At 35.2% G+C, this 17,726-nt stretch overlaps 2 protein-coding genes and 1 long non-coding RNA gene across 4 annotated transcripts; 1 reads left to right on the top strand and 2 right to left on the bottom strand.

The window, feature by feature from the left end:
• Positions 1-3,418: 3,418 nt before the first annotated feature.
• Positions 3,419-4,685, bottom strand: LOC130510453 (uncharacterized). The gene is made up of 2 exons (XR_008944102.1): positions 4,250-4,685; positions 3,419-3,909 (listed from the first exon to the last, which is right to left on the bottom strand). It is a non-coding gene; the product is annotated as an uncharacterized LOC130510453 (long non-coding RNA).
• Positions 4,686-6,957: 2,272 nt separating this feature from the next.
• Positions 6,958-14,666, top strand: LOC108855737 (calcium-transporting ATPase 10, plasma membrane-type). Of its 2 annotated transcripts, none has more exons than XM_018629623.2 (35): positions 6,958-7,116; positions 7,619-7,799; positions 7,879-7,995; positions 8,090-8,129; positions 8,244-8,356; positions 8,451-8,582; positions 8,713-8,802; positions 9,090-9,159; positions 9,248-9,318; positions 9,404-9,487; positions 9,567-9,644; positions 9,726-9,800; positions 10,012-10,095; positions 10,174-10,256; positions 10,343-10,451; positions 10,535-10,590; positions 10,730-10,772; positions 10,855-10,938; positions 11,094-11,231; positions 11,326-11,388; positions 11,477-11,575; positions 11,691-11,801; positions 12,014-12,184; positions 12,296-12,355; positions 12,472-12,636; positions 12,718-12,834; positions 12,932-13,030; positions 13,113-13,250; positions 13,333-13,433; positions 13,516-13,561; positions 13,657-13,785; positions 13,878-13,985; positions 14,080-14,171; positions 14,259-14,353; positions 14,450-14,666. In XM_018629623.2, exons 2-35 carry the CDS (start codon positions 7,647-7,649, stop codon positions 14,452-14,454), a joined length of 3,219 nt encoding a protein of 1,072 aa, XP_018485125.1. In that variant the 5' UTR covers positions 6,958-7,116; positions 7,619-7,646; the 3' UTR covers positions 14,455-14,666. The 2 variants fall into 2 exon arrangements, with proteins under 2 accessions (XP_018485125.1, XP_018485124.1); XM_018629622.2 differs by having other exon boundaries at positions 11,685-11,801.
• Positions 14,667-15,011: 345 nt separating this feature from the next.
• Positions 15,012-17,336, bottom strand: LOC108852731 (choline monooxygenase, chloroplastic). The gene is made up of 10 exons (XM_018626223.2): positions 16,939-17,336; positions 16,800-16,845; positions 16,600-16,735; positions 16,440-16,514; positions 16,108-16,341; positions 15,929-16,024; positions 15,716-15,846; positions 15,539-15,632; positions 15,405-15,455; positions 15,012-15,312 (listed from the first exon to the last, which is right to left on the bottom strand). Exons 1-10 carry the CDS (start codon positions 17,309-17,311, stop codon positions 15,178-15,180), a joined length of 1,371 nt encoding a protein of 456 aa, XP_018481725.1. The 5' UTR covers positions 17,312-17,336; the 3' UTR covers positions 15,012-15,177.
• Between the last annotated feature and the right edge of the window lie 390 nt (positions 17,337-17,726).

Here is a 17,726-nt window from a genome sequence, read left to right as displayed (position 1 = left end):
TTGCTTAGTGAGTTTTCTTTTCCATTCCAAAAGCAAAAAGCTTAACCAAACTAGAGAAACAAATACCTAAACATTTGGAATTTGCATTGCAATATTAAACAACAGCGATTCACCTCACTGATTCGACCGTCTGCGTTAGACTTTCAATTTAAAATCAATTGGTAGTAAATAAAATAATCCATATCTATTATGTATTATTCAAATCTCGTATATTTATAATGTGGAATCTTCTCCGATAGCCGTTGCGATGCTGCTCCGTTTCCAGTCTAAGCGTTTCTTATTTTTTCATTCTTAATAATCTCCTGACTATGACTTGACAAAATGTTTCAATCCTTTTGTGCAATCTTTTGTCTTCTTTTTGTGGGTGCATATGCCGGAATCTCTCTTCCATGCACCGATTTTTCAGAGGATTCGAAGGTATATACTCGTACTAAGACTATTGGGCCTATAGGCTGATGGCTCATCTCTTGCCCAATAAGTATCCATCTTCTGACCTCTGATATTTCTTTTTCCAAATGCTATTACACATTTATGAGGGGATAGGACCTATGCTCCCACGAAATATCTCCGGCCCGTTAGAAGAAAAAAGCTCACCGATCATACCAACCCTTCCAAAAGAGTATGACAACTCGCAATGGGACAACACAAAAAAATAGCATAGGAACTTTAGATACATTGTACTTGCGCATCATTTAAACGAAATCTCTGAGTCTCTCTCTTTCATTCATGTTGATGATCCGAAACCGTTTCCTCCTTCAACATGTTCTCTTAATTATTGAAATCTAAAATAGTCACAATATCTTATGTTTGCAATAGTATTGAAATTCAATTAGCAATTAATATCATCAATACATATCAAGAGCAGAAAGGGTGAATATATTCCCTGTATAATATGCCATATATAAGCTGGTGTACCAACATATAAAAGTGACTATAGTCTCGCTTAGGGATCACTCAAACGGTAGACTCAGACTCTTCAGATCGATAGTCTTACAAAGATTAGTACTTATGAGAGGACGTAAAAGAAGAGTTATGTGCAAGTCTGTTATAAGTATATATAATAAGCATATGAGTAAGAAGTCACATTCAAGAGCAAGTGTAGTGTGCTTTCCGAGAAATTTCCTCCACATGCCTAGATAGTACTACATGCCAGTTAATTCCAATTCCATCATTATTGATCTGAATATGATCGCGAAACATTATTTGACTAGCACTAGCTAATACTCCCTCCGTTTCGAATTAGATGTTGTTTTGGAGCAAAATTTTTGTTTCAAAATAAGTGTTTTTTTATAATTTCAATGTAAAATTTATTGACTTTCTAATCTAATCTATTTTTCTATTGGTTGAAATCTAGTTAGGTGTATTAGTAGTGATGTTTTCATCTAGTAAATATATAAATTTAAATGTTTTATTAATCTGTATGCCGAAATCTAGAACGACAAATAAACTGAAACGGAGGGAGTAGCTAGTTTCCTCTCTTTTATAATTTAATAAAATAATGTTTCGACCATATAACACCATTTTAGAAGGTAATCAAAACATAACCGAGAATCTCGAATACTTATAAAATGTAAGAAGCCAATAAAATACTATAATTTAAATTATACCGGAGCAAAATAACTCGAATATGTAAGTCTACTGGGTCACCTGCCCTAACAATGTATGTTAGGTTTTCCAGAAGTTTTATTATGTTTTGAGTTTGACTGAAATTAGTGAGTAGTTAATTAACTATCACTAAAACAAATTTCTATACTGTATTTACGTATATACACATCGGTTGAATTTGAAAATACTAGAAATTATTGAATTCGAATTTCTAAGTATTTTGTAGATCCATATATGATCTTATTACGATATAAATCAATTCTTAGTGAACATGGAGCGACGGATTCTTATGATCTGATGAGTTGTCCAACGTTCGTTACGTGCATGCATTCAATGCCTCGGTGTCACAATATTCAGTTTTTGTGATTCTCTATCGAACTTATTGGGTATCCATATTATTATTTATCTTATAGTGAAATCCTTTCATAAAAACTCCTTTTCGAAAATAGGTTACTTATCCATTAATCATTTTCTTTTACGTACATACTTTTTTAAAAAAATATGTCAATTTCTACGTCATTCTTGATAAAGACTATGGATGGTGAATATGTTCACCGTACGTGGTGGTTGAATAATTTGTTACTATTTGCTTTGGAGTATGGTGTACACTGTGTACACACGAAAACTTGATTTTCACATTTCTGGTTCCGATGATAGGAAATCTGTTATCAATTAGTTTCATGTTTCTGATTTTTATGCAAGATTAGAAAAATCATGTCGTTGGATAATTGTATACAAATAATTACGATTACATGAGATCTGAAAACTTACCAAAATATTATATCTTGCTATACTGCTAACTATACCTTTTTTTTTTTACTTTCTATATAACTAAATGTAAGTTCCATGTTTATCGTTTTCTGTAGGATCGTTGATTATTTATATTACAAATTTACAATATTCTAAAGTCCAGATTAATACATATCTATGTTTTTACTAAAGGAGAATTTCAGGACATTTATCAACGTAATCTTATTTCGCCGAAAGGTAAAATATTAAAAAAAAAAGTTGTAAGAGAAAAACGAAGGCCTCGCCGCACCCAAGCATGCATGGCGTCTGATTGCCCCGACGGTGCCTACGGAATCTGACTTTGACTCATCCTCCCTTCCTATTAATCTTTATTAATCTTACTAGTAATTAGATTTCTTTTGACCTTCCAAGTTTCAACACTATTTTATTTCTGCGAAGAATATGTTCTCTCATAGAAATCATAAACATTCCTAGTGTTTTTTTTTAAACATTCCTAGTTGATGTAAGAAGGAAGGTGAATCTATAACTATAATTAACAATTGATCTATATGAACGATGTAATGATCATCGTATAATGAATAATTATTTTATAGAAATCTCACATGGACACTAATGTCTTTCAATGCTGCTCCACATGAAATTTTACACTACGAATGTGAAAATTTTGACTGAACTTTTTAAAAATTGATAATACATCTCTCCCACTCGAAATCAAATACTTTAAAAAACAAACCATTGGCAGTAAACTTTTTTAAAAAGTGATTTCGTTCTCAAACCATAGCATAATGCTGTCTCCATTAATATAATAAATGTATCTCGTGAGTCACAATGATGTAGGCAGAATTTAGAACATTAGTACGTCACGAGGAGGTAATGACGGTCTTAAGAGCACCATTAACCCAAAGATCCAATTAGGAGTTCTTATTTTTTTTTAATACTTTTTTGTGGAAAAAGTGAATTAGGAGACAGCAGTTAAAGACCCTAATATATTTGTGCTCCAATGGGAGTCTTCTATTTAGGAGTTCTTAAAATAAAATAAAATTATTAAACTTAAAATTAACAATTAACATTTTAAACATAGATTTAAACCAAAAATACAGATGTGAGCACCGAAGGCACAGAGTTATCTTTACATTGAATGTCTCTTGTGTGATAGATGTGATCACTACACCGAGACGCTGGCCTTCTTTCAAGCCTCAAGGTCTACAGTTGTTGGAAGCTCTACAAGGCCTGATTTGGTGGAGGTTCCAAAAAGAAGAAAGAACAACCAATAGAGGGGCTGATCTCATTGCTACAAGTGTGACCAAAGAATTGAGAACTCGATCTTATGTGGCAACTGGAAGTCCGAAATGGCTTATGCACATCTTCGACAGTGAGATAACCTCTCCCTCTACACGGTTGTTGTAACTTTTGTTCCTTCTTTACGAACATGGTTGTTTGTATTTGCTCTGTTTCTGCAAGTGGCTTAAGCTCTCTAGCCTTCTCCCTTTCTCGTCTTCTTATTGGCTTGGGAGAATGTTGTATTTTCTGAATCTTTAGTTTAATATTGATAATCTACAGATGACAAAAAAACCAAAAAATACAGAGACAAAATCATCAGTTATCAGTAATGATCGATCTTTTAATCACCAGACCTAACAAACACAACAAATATTTTTCAACACAACAAACAAATCAAGAGACAAAATCAAAAATAATCAGTACTCATCGATCTTTTAAGAAGCATTCATCACACAACAGAAGAAACATTTATCAACAGACAAATTCAACAAACAGAGAGATATATGTCAATTCGTTCCAGACCACAAACAAGTTCTATCTATTCATCATGTGTTCCAATTCGTTCCAGACCAAACCCTTAAAGAATCTAACAGAACCAAGATATATGTCAAACCTGTATTGCAATCGTCGTCTTCTTTGAACAACCTTCCTGCCTTTTGGATCCGTCCATTTGAAAAGGAAACGCAAGAGACAAAATCAAATACAGAGACATAAACGAACACAAAGACACGCATGCAACACAACAACAAATCAAAATAACAAAGAAGGATTCAAACATAAAAGGACAAATACATAGCTTTCCTTTTGATTTGACAGAGAGATAGCGAGAGAGACGAGGAGACTGAGAGAGAAGCAGAGTCGTCGAGGAGACCGATAGAGACGACGATTCCACCGAGAGAGACGCCGGGTGATTCCGTTGTCGAGAAATTCCGTCGAGGAGAGATCACCAGAGAAAATCGATTGGTGTCCTCGAGGAGTCACGAGAGAGGAGAGAAGATCGACCGTCGAGAGAGAGAAAGAAAGGGTGAATGTGTGACGCGTGTTGCTGGAACCCGTTTCTTCTGCCTCCTAATTAAGCGACGTATATAGTGTATTTACACAATTTTTATTTATTTTTAAACCTAAATACACTAAAGACGCGGTGTAGAGACCGCGTTAAAGGTGCTCTAACTTGTTCATGGCTTTCCGCAAATGTATTTTCAACTTGAATATTCATTTTGTTTATTTCTATTGACAATTTAGTTAAACATCAATTCCAATCCATATTATATATTGTCAGTTTCGTATAAATACTAAATATGAACTTGGTGTCGATCACACCTTACACAATATTTATACACTGAAAATCGGAAATATTAGATTCTTCTAAAAGTAAACTCTGTATAGTTTTTAGTTATCTCCATGAGTAAAGTTAAATAATAAATTCATGACAAAAAAATAAAGATATAAAATTTATAATATGATAAATGTTCCCCACTGAAGATGGAAAACGAAACTGCATACTAACTCATACTTGAGCTTAAGAACTCAGAAAACATATGGTGAGAACTTATGTAGTTGCGGTTATTCCACACAACATTCCATATTTATTTTTAAAAAGCATTCCATCTCTATTAACTTCTGAAAATTATTTCCACAAGTGGGAGTATATTTTCAGAAGTTTATATTAGGTTTTTTTTTTTAGGGTTTCTTTATATTAAACGAATCACACCACAAGTTTAACAAATTTTATGAGTCTTAAAACAAAACAAACAAAAATGAAAACTTAAGTTTAATTTATTTACAGTTTGTAATAATATTTTTTTTTAAATATCATAAGTAACTTTTTATAAATTTATAAGGTTATTTTTAAATATTATTAGTGTTTGGCATAATATTATTTATAAATTTGAACTCTTAATTATTAAAAACGGGGAGATACGGAATTAGACGACTCTCGCTCCACCTAGGTCTCGATTGGTACAGCTGATGAAGAAGCAGTAGGAGTATACTGTAGAAGCAGTATGCTGCAGAAGCTGTATGCTCTTATTAAAATTTTTAATGAGATGATTGGTAGAGCAGTAGCAGTATACAATTTTTTTTAATAAAATTTAGTATATAATATATTGATTTTAAAATTATATATATTAAATTATAATATATATATTAATAATATATTTGTTATTAAAAATAATGAATCTCAATTAATAACATAAATTAAATTAAAATTTAAATGTGAAATATCATTATTTAAAAATATATTTTTTCTTAAAAATATAAATTTATTTTTGGATATAAAATAATTTTTAATATTATTAAATAAAATAAATAAATTATAAACTTATTTTTGGATATAAATAATTTGAATATTATTAAACAAAATAAATAAATTATCATTATATATATCTTTTTATTTTATATATTAATATATAAAAGAGATATAATTAATTTATTTTATTTATTAATTTCAAAAATTATGTTTATATTGAAATTTTTATTTTAAAAAATAAAATTTACATTTAAAATATCTATTCTTAAAAATAATATTTTGCATTTAAATGTGAAATACTATTTAAAAAAAATATTTATATTGTAAATTTATTTTATAAATCAAAGTTTCATTTTCTAGATATAAAAGTAATTTTATGATATTACTAAATCAAATAAATGAACTAATTATATTTATTTCTTAAATTTATAAATTGTAAATGTAAATGCTTTTCCAAAAGCTTCATATGAGAGCATTTGCTAAAGAGCACTTTGAGAGCATTAGCATTTAGTAAATGTTTTTCTAGATGCTTTTCTAACAAATGTTGATTGGATAATCTGGTATATAATGCTAATGCTAATGCTCAACCAATCAAAACCTAAGCCGGCACTGAAAAATGCTATTATCATGCCTTTTCTTATATTCACAAAGTTGTTATCTATAGTAGAACAACTTTTGTTAGTTAAAGGCAGTACACCAATCCAAAACCAAATATACAACAAGCCTTTTCAAACGTAATCAACTATACAGAAACAGCGTGCTTAATGCGATTCGGTAGCTAAGCTTAGCTTAGCAATAGTACTTTCTAAGAAAATTTCAACAGCCCTGCTAGTGCTCACTTTAGTTTATATAATAATGTTAATACTCATTTCTGGTAACTAAATTCTAAACATATAGTTAAACCGATTTTAGTCGTGAACGAAACTGTTCTTTACATTTTAAATTTGAGTAGAAAAGGAAGAGCATGGCACCATAAATTACCTAATAAATGGAAATAAAGGAATATAACTTTATTATTGTTTAAAAAAAAATTAAATAGTATCACGAGGACCCGAGTGACCACTGACCAGTCCAACGCTACTTCCAGGAAGTTTCTCCCTCCGTTTTTTTTTTCTTTTTTCTCTTCTCGAAAAAGCGACGGGAAAAATCAGTTTAGCAGAGAATCAGAAGAACAAAAGGGAAGTTGCTGAGAAACTCCTCTCCATTTCTCCCCCTTCCGCCGATAAATCCAGGTAAAAGCTGCATAGAAAACTTATATTTTACTCTTTCTTCTTAGATTTTTCTCTTTCCTTGTGTGTGTTTGTTTATTCCGATTCGCTCCTGGCGCGATTCACGATGTTATCCTGCACGTTTGTTGGACTGTTCCTTGTTTCACTGAATCAGATTCTCCTCCTCGATTTGAATTTCGAATTTCCTGGAAAATAATCCTAGTTCCTGTGATTTTCGAATTGTTCCTCCGTTTCGGAAGTTTCGTTTCCTTTCGTGTATCGGTGCTGCTGGTGAGTAACGAGTTGCGAAGAGTTTGTTCAGAAACGAGATTTGTTAAATCTGTAAATCTCCGAATCGCATTTGGTAGTGAGGTTTTGGATTTATAGATCTCACTGTTAAAGACGAGAGAACGCACAAGGCGAAAGAACTGTTTCTAATTTTGAATTGTGTCAGTTACGTTTTTTTTTCTTCTTCTTCTTCCCCCTTAGCTTAAAAGAAGAGCGTAATTGGTTTAATAATCAACAGGTGTTATCTCTCCTGCGACGTTAAAGCCATGAGTGGACAAGGACAGTTCAGTAACTCTCCGCGAGGGGAAGACAAGGACGTGGAGGCTGGAACTAGCAGCTTCACTGAGTACGAAGAAGATAGTCCCTTCGACATTACCAGTACTAAGAATGCTCCCGTTGAGCGTCTGCGCCGTTGGAGGGTGAGAGTAGCATTTGTTTTTGATTCTGTTAGGATGCATTTGTTTTTGTAATCCTAACATTATTTGGGGTGTGTTGTAGCAAGCGGCGCTTGTTCTTAATGCGTCTCGTCGGTTTCGTTATACTCTGGATTTGAAAAGGGAAGAAGATAAGAAACGGATGCTGAGGAAGATGAGAGCGCATGCCCAAGCTATTAGAGTATATATACATAAGCTTTTTGCTAGTTAATTTTTACTTGTATGTAAGTAAACTCTTTGGCGGTTTCTAATCAAATGATGTTTGCTTCCTTTAGGCTGCACACCTTTTTAAAGCAGCTGCTAGCCGCGTGAATGGTAATTTTCTTTCAGTTTCATTATGTGAAGCATGTATTTGTTCATAGGGATTTAGTGATTACCATTTTATACCTTTTGTAGTGTGTAGTTGGCTGATGTTTATTTCTTTTTTAGGAATTACAAGTTCGCCTCCCTCTCCTGTCGGTGGTGATTTTGGTATTGGACAGGAGCAAATTGTATCGATATCAAGAGATCAAAATATAGGAGCTCTACAAGAACTTGGAGGGGTTTGTCTTTGCTTTAGCTGATTTATTAAGCGGCACTTATTTCCCAGCCATAAAACTTATTCATGTATGTTTATTCTCTGTTTTATTTCATTAGGTCAAAGGTTTATCTGGCCTGTTGAAAACTAACTTGGAGAAAGGTATACATGGGGATGATGATGACATATCGAAAAGGAAATCTGCTTTTGGATCAAACACATACCCCCAGAAGAAAGGGAGGAGTTTCTGGGTATTAATACTTTAAATATTTGCCTTTTTAGGAGCTTCCAATAGGCTGAGATTTTTCCGCTTCAAGCTGTGGGGCTATTCCAGTTAATTAGTCTCTAATTCTTTTTTTTTTGTTTACTCATGTGTAACAGAGGTTTGTATGGGAAGCTTCTCAAGATCTTACTTTGATCATACTGATTGTGGCAGCAGCTGCTTCTTTGGGATTGGGAATAAAGACCGAGGTATTCAGTTTAGGAACTGGTACATTATATATTCTCAGCGCATGCCTTGAAAAATTTGGTCCTTTTCTAAGTGACAGTTTTATAATAGTTGACGAATTATTAGAAAACAAGACTTTCCAGGAATATAAAACAATTTTTTCTGTCTTACATACACTGAAGCTATTGACTATTTTGTACTCATCCTTTGCTCTACGAGGGTAGAAAGTTGTTTTATCTCCATTATCCAAAGTTTTATAGTTTTCTTAATTTTTCCTGAGCTTTCGGTATCTCTTTTGCTGCCTTCTTAGGGTATCGAAAAGGGATGGTACGATGGCATCAGCATTGCTTTTGCCGTTCTTCTTGTCATTGTGGTGACAGGTATTGATATTCTTACTGAACCCGATTTCACTCATATATGTGATTTCTGCATGTATTATACTAATTTCTATACATTTTCCCTTGGCAGCTACCAGTGATTATCGCCAATCTCTACAATTTCAGAACTTAAATGAGGAGAAAAGGAATATACGTCTAGAGGTGAGAGCTTGGATGATCATGAACCTAATGGATGATATCATTTTTGCTGGTTTAATTTTTGGAAGTACATCGTGCACATGCTTAGGTTACCCGCGGTGGGAGAAGAGTTGAGATTTCAATTTATGACATTGTGGTAGGCGATATCATACCTCTCAATATTGGTGATCAGGCAAGTTGCACGAATTTATCAATGCAGTAGCTCTATTTCGAATTTCAGTATAGATAAAATTTGAAAATAATTTCCTTAGGTACCTGCTGATGGAGTTTTAGTTGCTGGCCATTCTCTTGCGGTTGATGAGTCCAGCATGACGGGGGAAAGCAAAATTGTATGATTTACGCTCTGCCTATGCATTTTGCAACGATGCCATCTTTGCATTTCATGTATCTGAGCAATCTGTTTCTCGCAGGTTCAGAAAAACTCTACTAAGAATCCATTTCTAATGTCTGGTTGTAAAGTTGCAGATGGCCATGGCACAATGTTGGTAAGACTTCACGAACACTAACTTTTACTTTCTGTGACAGAGCAACTGTTGTCTTTCTAAAGAAAAATTGGAGAGATTTTTAACTGTTTCTTTAGTTGGATATTCTCTGCAGCAAAACATGTTTTTAATGAGAAAACTCGACTCGGAGGTTTCAAAACTTCTGATAAGACTAGTTTTTCTGAATTTTCTAAAATTTATCTTCAAAACTCAGGTTACTGGGGTAGGGGTCAACACTGAATGGGGTTTACTAATGGCTAGCGTCTCAGAAGACAATGGTGGAGAAACACCATTGCAGGTGAGTAACAACCTTTTATCTGTTCATATTTTTCTGGTTTTTGTTGCTCAATATTCATACATACTTTGCTTCCTTCAGGTACGCTTGAATGGTGTTGCAACATTTATCGGAATTGTGGGGCTTACAGTTGCTGGCGTTGTATTATTTGTCCTTGTCGTTCGGTGCGTTAAAAATTTATTTCTGACAACTAAGAACCACGTGGAGTAAATGTCACTGGTCATTGAACGAAAATCTTTGTTCTCTGCAGCTACTTTACTGGTCACACGGAGGATGCATATGGAGCCCCACAGTTTGTTGGAGGACAAACAAAATTTGATCACGTGCTAGATGATCTTGTTGAAATCATCACTGTTGCAGTAAGTGTTTCTTAGAAGAAATCAGCATGTCTAATACATTTTCAGCTTCTTGTTCATTCAGCTCAACCTGTTGAATATTGTAGGTTACAATCGTTGTAGTGGCAGTACCTGAAGGGCTACCTTTGGCTGTTACCTTGACGTAAGTCTAATCTTCTATATATGCTTTGGCCTCTTAATTACATGGTCACTCAAATTAATAGAAATTGATGGTTATGCTGTAAAATTCACTATAACGAGTTTGTCTTTCGCGACTGATCTTTTCTACTTCTTACTGGCAGTCTTGCCTATTCCATGAGAAAGATGATGGCAGATAAAGCTTTGGTATGTATCTTGTTATTTTGGGACTCGATTACAAATCCATATAGGGAATGATATTGGCAGCTTATACGAAGTTTAATTTCAGGTGCGCAGGCTTTCCGCCTGTGAGACCATGGGCTCTGCAACAACAATTTGCAGCGATAAGACGGGAACTTTGACCTTAAATGAGGTGAATCTTAGTGCTCTTCCTTCTTTTTTATTTGCTAACACACTAACAATAAGCAAATATAAAGTCTTTCAAGTTACAGTTTTGGTACGCACTTTCTTTGCTAAGCTTCTGCTACTTGAATCGTGTGCCTAACAAAATACTTTCTATTTTCGCAGATGACTGTTGTTGAGTGTTATACTGGGCTTCAAAAGATGGATTCTCCGGACAGTAGTTCCAAACTGCCACCTACTTTTACATCTATACTTGTTGAGGGAGTTGCTCATAATACAACTGGCAGTGTGTTTCGTTCTGAAGTAGGATAAATTCTTTGGGAATTTAACTGATTTTCCATTTGGTACTACCTTAGTTGATTTAATTTAATTGTGTATATGTGCTTGGTGAAAACAGAGTGGTGAGATTCAGGTTTCTGGATCGCCAACAGAAAGAGCAATTCTCAATTGGGCGATAAAGGTTTACTTTCCCGCTAGATCTCCCTGGTTCTAGTTTATATTAATGTGCGGAGAACTAATCCTTCGATATTTTTTTTTGAGCTCTGCAGTTAGGCATGAATTTCGATGCCGTTAGGTCTGAATCTTCTGCTGTACAGTTTTTCCCATTCAACTCAGAGCAGAAACGTGGAGGCGTAGCAGTGAAATCAGTACTGTGTTTCTATATTCTCAACATCCTTTGCTATTTTTAAAAAAGATTTCTCGTTTGTGGATGTTTTCCCCTTGTTAATCAGCATCCTAATGAACTTTTAAATTCAGTTTCAGCCAGATTCGAGTGTCCATGTTCACTGGAAAGGCGCTGCTGAAATTGTTTTGGGTTCCTGCACACACTATATGGATGAGAATGAGAGTCTTGTAGATATGAGTAGCGATAAGGTTGATTACTGAGTCTCTTCATCATAATTTGTCGTAAAACTGTCTTGATTTAAAACCGTTTGCTTACTGCAAGTCCGAGTCAAAACTATTTTCTATTTGTTTTTTCTTTGTATGCTATGAAACCTTTGTATCCAAAATCAGTGCCAAATTTGGTAACGAGAGTTTTGATATAATACTTGTTTTTTCCTCTGAATCAATTCTTGTTGTTTCAGATGGCCGAGTTAAAAGATGCTATCAATGATATGGCTGCAAGGAGTCTCCGTTGTGTTGCAATTGCCTTCAGAAATTTTGAAGCGGACAAGATTCCAACTGATGAAGATCAACTTTCTAGATGGGTATTACCTGAGGATGATCTTGTACTGTTGGCTATTGTTGGTATTAAGGTAAGCAGTACTTAGAAAATTCTTGTGATACTCTCTCGTGTGATTCTGTAGACCATGTTGGTTGGTTAATACTAAGAAGCATTACTTATTGCAACTTTTCGTACATTGTAGGATCCATGTCGCCCAGGTGTCAAAAATTCAGTTCTACTATGTCAACAAGCTGGAGTCAAGGTCCGTTGATATCCAATATGCTTCTTTCCCTGAGAGTTTCCATTTATATTTTGTTTATTTTCTAGACTGCTCTGTTTTTCATAAGCGTGTATTCTAATTTCCACTATTGGCCTCAGGTTCGAATGGTGACTGGTGATAACATTCAAACTGCCAAAGCCATTGCACTGGAGTGCGGTATATTAGCTTCAGACTCAGATGCTAGTGAGCCTAATCTGATTGAAGGAAAAGTATTCCGATCGTATTCAGAAGATGAAAGAGATAGGATTTGTGAAGAGATATCTGTAAGAGCCTTACGATTTAGGTTGTGATCGAAGGCAGTTAGTTATTAACGGTACCTGATGACATTGTTTCTAAACTTGAAGGTAATGGGTAGATCATCACCCAATGACAAACTTCTTCTTGTGCAATCGCTGAAGAGAAAGGGACATGTCGTGGCTGTGACTGGTGATGGAACCAATGATGCTCCTGCACTGCACGAGGTTCAATCAATATATTTAAACAGACCTCGTATGTGTAACCTTGAAAGAACACTATTAATATTGAGGATCAAACATTCTCTCGTCCCCTGAATTTCAGGCAGATATAGGTCTCTCTATGGGTATCCAAGGCACTGAAGTTGCAAAGGAAAAGTCAGACATCATTATCTTGGATGACAACTTCGAATCCGTTGTGAAGGTTGGTATCCTTTGGGGGTTTTATGATCTTTATAGTTATCGTGAGTTGGATATTCATTTTGGTAATGGTGTGATTCCTCTAGGTTGTCCGTTGGGGTCGGTCTGTCTATGCCAATATCCAAAAGTTCATTCAGTTTCAGCTTACCGTTAATGTCGCAGCTCTTGTCATTAATGTCGTGGCTGCCATATCCTCGGGTGATGTTCCTCTAACTGCAGTACAGGTTCGATATATTAAATTTATTCGGTCTCATCTGCACAAAAGCATTCACTGTTAGTAAAGACTGGTCTCCCCTATCTTTGTAGCTCCTCTGGGTCAATCTTATAATGGATACTCTTGGGGCTCTTGCTTTAGCCACCGAACCACCAACCGATCACTTGATGGATCGAGATCCTGTTGGCAGAAGGTACGACTTGAGTTTGAGCATGTATGAAGTCCGAGTAATCTCAATTCCTCTTACCATTTACGTATCTATCTCTTGTTTACAGAGAACCTCTCATCACAAATATCATGTGGAGGAACTTGTTTGTACAAGTAAGTTATCTTCTTCTTCTTTCCTTCACTTGTTTAAAGATCACATTATCTATAACCTTATCTGCTGCTCAAATTGTTTTTTTGCATATGATTAGGCGATGTACCAAGTGACAGTCTTGTTAGTCCTCAATTTCCGTGGAATAAGTATCCTTCAACTGGATCATAAGCCCAACGCCGAGAGAGTGAAGAATACAGTCATCTTCAATGCATTTGTGATCTGCCAGGTAAAAAGATAGACACTGACTCCTCCTCTGTATTAAGAAAAAAGCTTGGACACATCAGAAAACAAACTTAATTATAATTAATTTTTGGTTAGATCTTCAACGAGTTCAACGCACGAAAGCCAGATGAATTCAACATTTTCCAAGGAGTTCTTCGTAATCACCTCTTTGTTGGCATCATCTGTATCACCATTGTGCTCCAGGTATTAATCCTCCCTCTCTCATGTTCCTGCAGGGTAAATTCATTCATTTACTTATTCAATATATTCATCTGAGACATACGTAACTGTTTAATAGGTAGTCATCGTGGAGTTCCTTGGAACATTTGCCTCAACGACGAAGCTTGACTGGGAGATGTGGCTCATCTCTATCGGGATAGGTTCCATCAGGTTTGTTTTGTTAACTTTGTCTAAGGTGTTATTCATGTTCATAAACTCACCAGATACTTCCTGTTTTGCGTTTTTATATTTAACCAGTTGGCCATTGGCGGTGATCGGAAAATGCATACCGGTTCCAGAAACGCCGGTCAGCCAATACTTCAGAATAAACCGGTGGAGAAGGAATTCATCAGGCACGTAAAGTTACTTTTGCCAAAACCATAGATGCGTTTAGAGAAGCTATAATTCTCGTTACTAAAGTCTTTTATATGTTTTGTTAACTTTTTCAGGTTAATGATTAGTTTGGAACGAGAAGACGGCTAAAAAAAAGAACCAGAAGTGGATTTTAGTGGTATCCCGACCTGTGAATACATTTTATACTCTCTCTCTCGAATTACTTTCGCAAGATGCTTTAGTATCGTTTTTTTTTTTTTTTTTTGTCAAACGCTTTAGTATCGTTTAAGTGCATAAAACAAAATGCAAAATATCACCTATTTTTGTTTAGTTGCTATTACTGTTACCTTAAATGTTCAAAAATTTGAGATGAAAGTAAACTAGCTGACAATGTGTCCAAAGTAAATCGATCTTTAGTAGCTGATATAAATTTCAATATGGCTGAGTAATTAACAGACCATCACTTTTTTTTATTCGAAGTCTCGAGACTGTCCTGATGCTAGTCCAAAGTTAGAAAATTGGAGGACTTTATTTGGTCTCATTTAAAATTCCCATATAAATAAATCAAACATAGTGTTCACAACTAACTGCTGCATATAGTTGGAACTATGAAAAATTTAGGACAGATATAAATTAAAGTATGAAAATTTAATTATATTTTCTGTACAAGGCATAAAATAGTTTTTGAGACGGCACTGGAAAGAGGCTTCACTATATGCCCTCAGTGCAAAGGGAGTATAAATGTAGAATATTCACATACATATAAACATATATGGTACAAGTGTAGATTTGCATGCATTGGTATCATATATATACATTAAAAACATATATATATACAAGAGTTTCACAGTTTGAGATTCTGATGTAGCAGACAGTGGAAATGGTGCATTGCTTTCTCCACAAGAGCATATCTTCCTTTGTCATAAGCTGGAGACTCAAGACCCCTTTGAACATTCTCACACAACACAACATCTTCCATCTGATTCACCAAAACCATAAACTCAAAATCTCCAAAACATAAAAAAAAACTTTATGTTTCAGTATAACAAGATAATCATTTTATTCTGGTACCTGAACTCTCTCGCTCTCTTCAAGACTTCTCTTGATGAAAGCTTCATCATCCTAAAACCAAAATTTTTTAAAAAAATTACAAAAGAGTCCTCCTATACAGGGCCAGGCTAGGCATATTGTTCTTTTTTTTTTACCTTTAAAGAAGGATCAAGAAAATAGTCGAAGACAACTTTGCATTTCCTTGGTCCTAAAGGTATCACTAGATTCGTGTCCATCCATGGTCCATACCTTTACAACATCATAGTCCATTCCAGAGTGAGTCAAGTCCACTAGAAGATGTGAAGATCAAAACTTTGACGTCTGTTTTGTACCTATTAATCATGAAATTAGGGTAGACGAAAGCGTAGAGAGCTTGAGAACCAAGCCTATCGAAGCCATCTTCACCAGCCTTGGATCCACCACCACCTCCTCCACATGCTTGGATACTAACCCTTTCGAATAACTGATATCTTGAACACACAAAGCCTCATCTTATTAACAATTGCAACTAACTAGAGACTAGAGTTTGGGTGTGTGGATATAACCGTTGTAGAATAGGTATCGAGGTCTAGGCCTGACATTAAACCTTTATGTGCGTAAGGTACATGATAGCCACCATCTAAATAATTATCACAAAACACCTGCAAAAAAACATTTGGCAATGACATCATCAATCTTCTGAGCTCTTGTTAAAGGAGAATGAGTACTCAGAACAAGATTTCACCTTCCAGTTACAATCAATAGTGTATTCACGTCTACATATGAAACCAAGCGTGGAATCATCAACTCCACCTTCGCTCAACCTCCCTACAGAAGAACCTAGCCATTCAGATGCTACCACCACTGATCCATCACTCTCAACATCTTCTTCCTTCTTTGATGATGTGGCATGGTTCACCACCTTGAGGAGAACAAAAGGTCCCCATACAGCCACTCTTAGAGGTTTGAGTCCCATTTCCTATTCCCCCCCCCAAACAGTCAACATCAAATCCTATCTTGTCTTTTGTAATAAAAAAAGGGGGAACCGTATATATATATTCAAAGCAACATACATACATTCAAAGCGAAGTTCTCTATCCCAGTCATTCTAGTAGCTTTGACAAGTGATCCATTTAAGGTATATGTCCATCCCTGCCACAAAGAAATGAGATAACATGAGTAAAAAAAATAATACTAATTTTAAAGACTGTTGTGACTAAAGAAGCTTTAGCTTTACGTGATAAGGGCAAACAAAGCAAGACTTTTTCCCACACCCAGAAGCCAAGATAGAGGCATGGTGAGAGCATACGTTATGGAAAGCATGAATCTTTCCATCATCATCTCTGCACACCACAAACTCCACCTCCCCAAGCCTGCCACCAGTAAGAAATCAACAAGAACTAATAGCAAAAGTAAGAACCTTTGATCTTAGGTTACCTCCCGGTGAAAAAGTGGCGATTATCCTTAATCTGATCAGAGTATCCTGCGAAGAAACAAATAGTAAAGTAAGAACCTTTAAGAAACTGCTAACACTTAACACTCGATGAAACATGTCTAGTGTGAATCTTTTACGAACCTACTGCTTGCCATCCTCCTCCATAGAAGACTCGATGGAGCTCATAACGGTGGAACTGATGATCAGTGTACCACGAGCTCGGAGGAGTCGACGCTCTCTCTACCGGAATCTCCGGATCAAACTCCTCCACGAGGTTACTGATGATACTTGAAGCAGCACCGGAGACTCTGCCGCTGCTCGAAGAGGTTGTACAGAACAGAGTCGGGTGGAGGAGACATTTTCGTCTTCTCTGACGGTCAAATTGAGAGACTGAGAAACCGAAATCAAAACGGGTTTTGAGGTATCCATTGGTGGTCGTGGATATCAGAGTTGATGATAGAAACTCTGGCGTTATCGTGGCCATCATCGTCATCACCGCCATGCTCTGTTTCATTCCGAATGGTCGTTAAAATTTTCGGACACAACCAAGTTACTAAACTCTTTTTAAAATAACTCGACCGGTCCGGTCTGATTGATTCTACTACCGCGGTCTGAAATGTTACTCAAAATTTTAATTGTTTTACCATTAAAACTGAGAAATATATTAATTAGTTTTTTTTTTACAGTTTGACTTGCTAATCTAGTATATGATAAATTCTTTAAATTAATAAATATTATATTAAAATTAAACTGAGAATATTTTAATTTATTGAATTTTACATGTCTAATCTCATTACTTATTTGCGATATTCTCATTGGTTTAAATGTAGAAAGACTGAGAAAACAGAATCTTGTTAGTATTTGCTTTCTCAATTTTTTCACACAAGACTATATGGTAAAAAGTTACTAAAGTAACCGAACTCATCATA

Source organism: Raphanus sativus, chromosome 4 (genome assembly GCF_000801105.2).
Source record: "Raphanus sativus cultivar WK10039 chromosome 4, ASM80110v3, whole genome shotgun sequence".
Taxonomy (NCBI): domain Eukaryota; kingdom Viridiplantae; phylum Streptophyta; class Magnoliopsida; order Brassicales; family Brassicaceae; genus Raphanus; species Raphanus sativus.
Note: the sequence above shows the minus strand (reverse complement) of the source record. Positions and strands in the feature narration are given on the sequence as shown.

What these genes read in the sequence shown, in the direction of transcription:
- LOC108855737 (XM_018629622.2), top strand. Translation starts at nt 7,647, where the DNA reads ATGAGTGGACAAGGACAGTTCAGTAACTCTCCGCGAGGGGAAGACAAG. An exon ending in GTGGAGAAACACCATTGCAG is followed by an intron (nt 10,096 to 10,173) that starts GTGAGTAACAAC and finishes TGCTTCCTTCAG; the next exon opens with GTACGCTTGAATGGTGTTGC. An exon ending in GTATCACCATTGTGCTCCAG is followed by an intron (nt 13,986 to 14,079) that starts GTATTAATCCTC and finishes ACTGTTTAATAG; the next exon opens with GTAGTCATCGTGGAGTTCCT.
- LOC108852731 (XM_018626223.2), bottom strand. Translation starts at nt 17,311, where the DNA reads ATGAAACAGAGCATGGCGGTGATGACGATGATGGCCACGATAACGCCA. An exon ending in AGGAGGATGGCAAGCAGTAG is followed by an intron (nt 16,846 to 16,938) that starts GTTCGTAAAAGA and finishes GTTTCTTCGCAG; the next exon opens with GATACTCTGATCAGATTAAG. An exon ending in GCTTTGTTTGCCCTTATCAC is followed by an intron (nt 16,515 to 16,599) that starts GTAAAGCTAAAG and finishes TCTTTGTGGCAG; the next exon opens with GGATGGACATATACCTTAAA.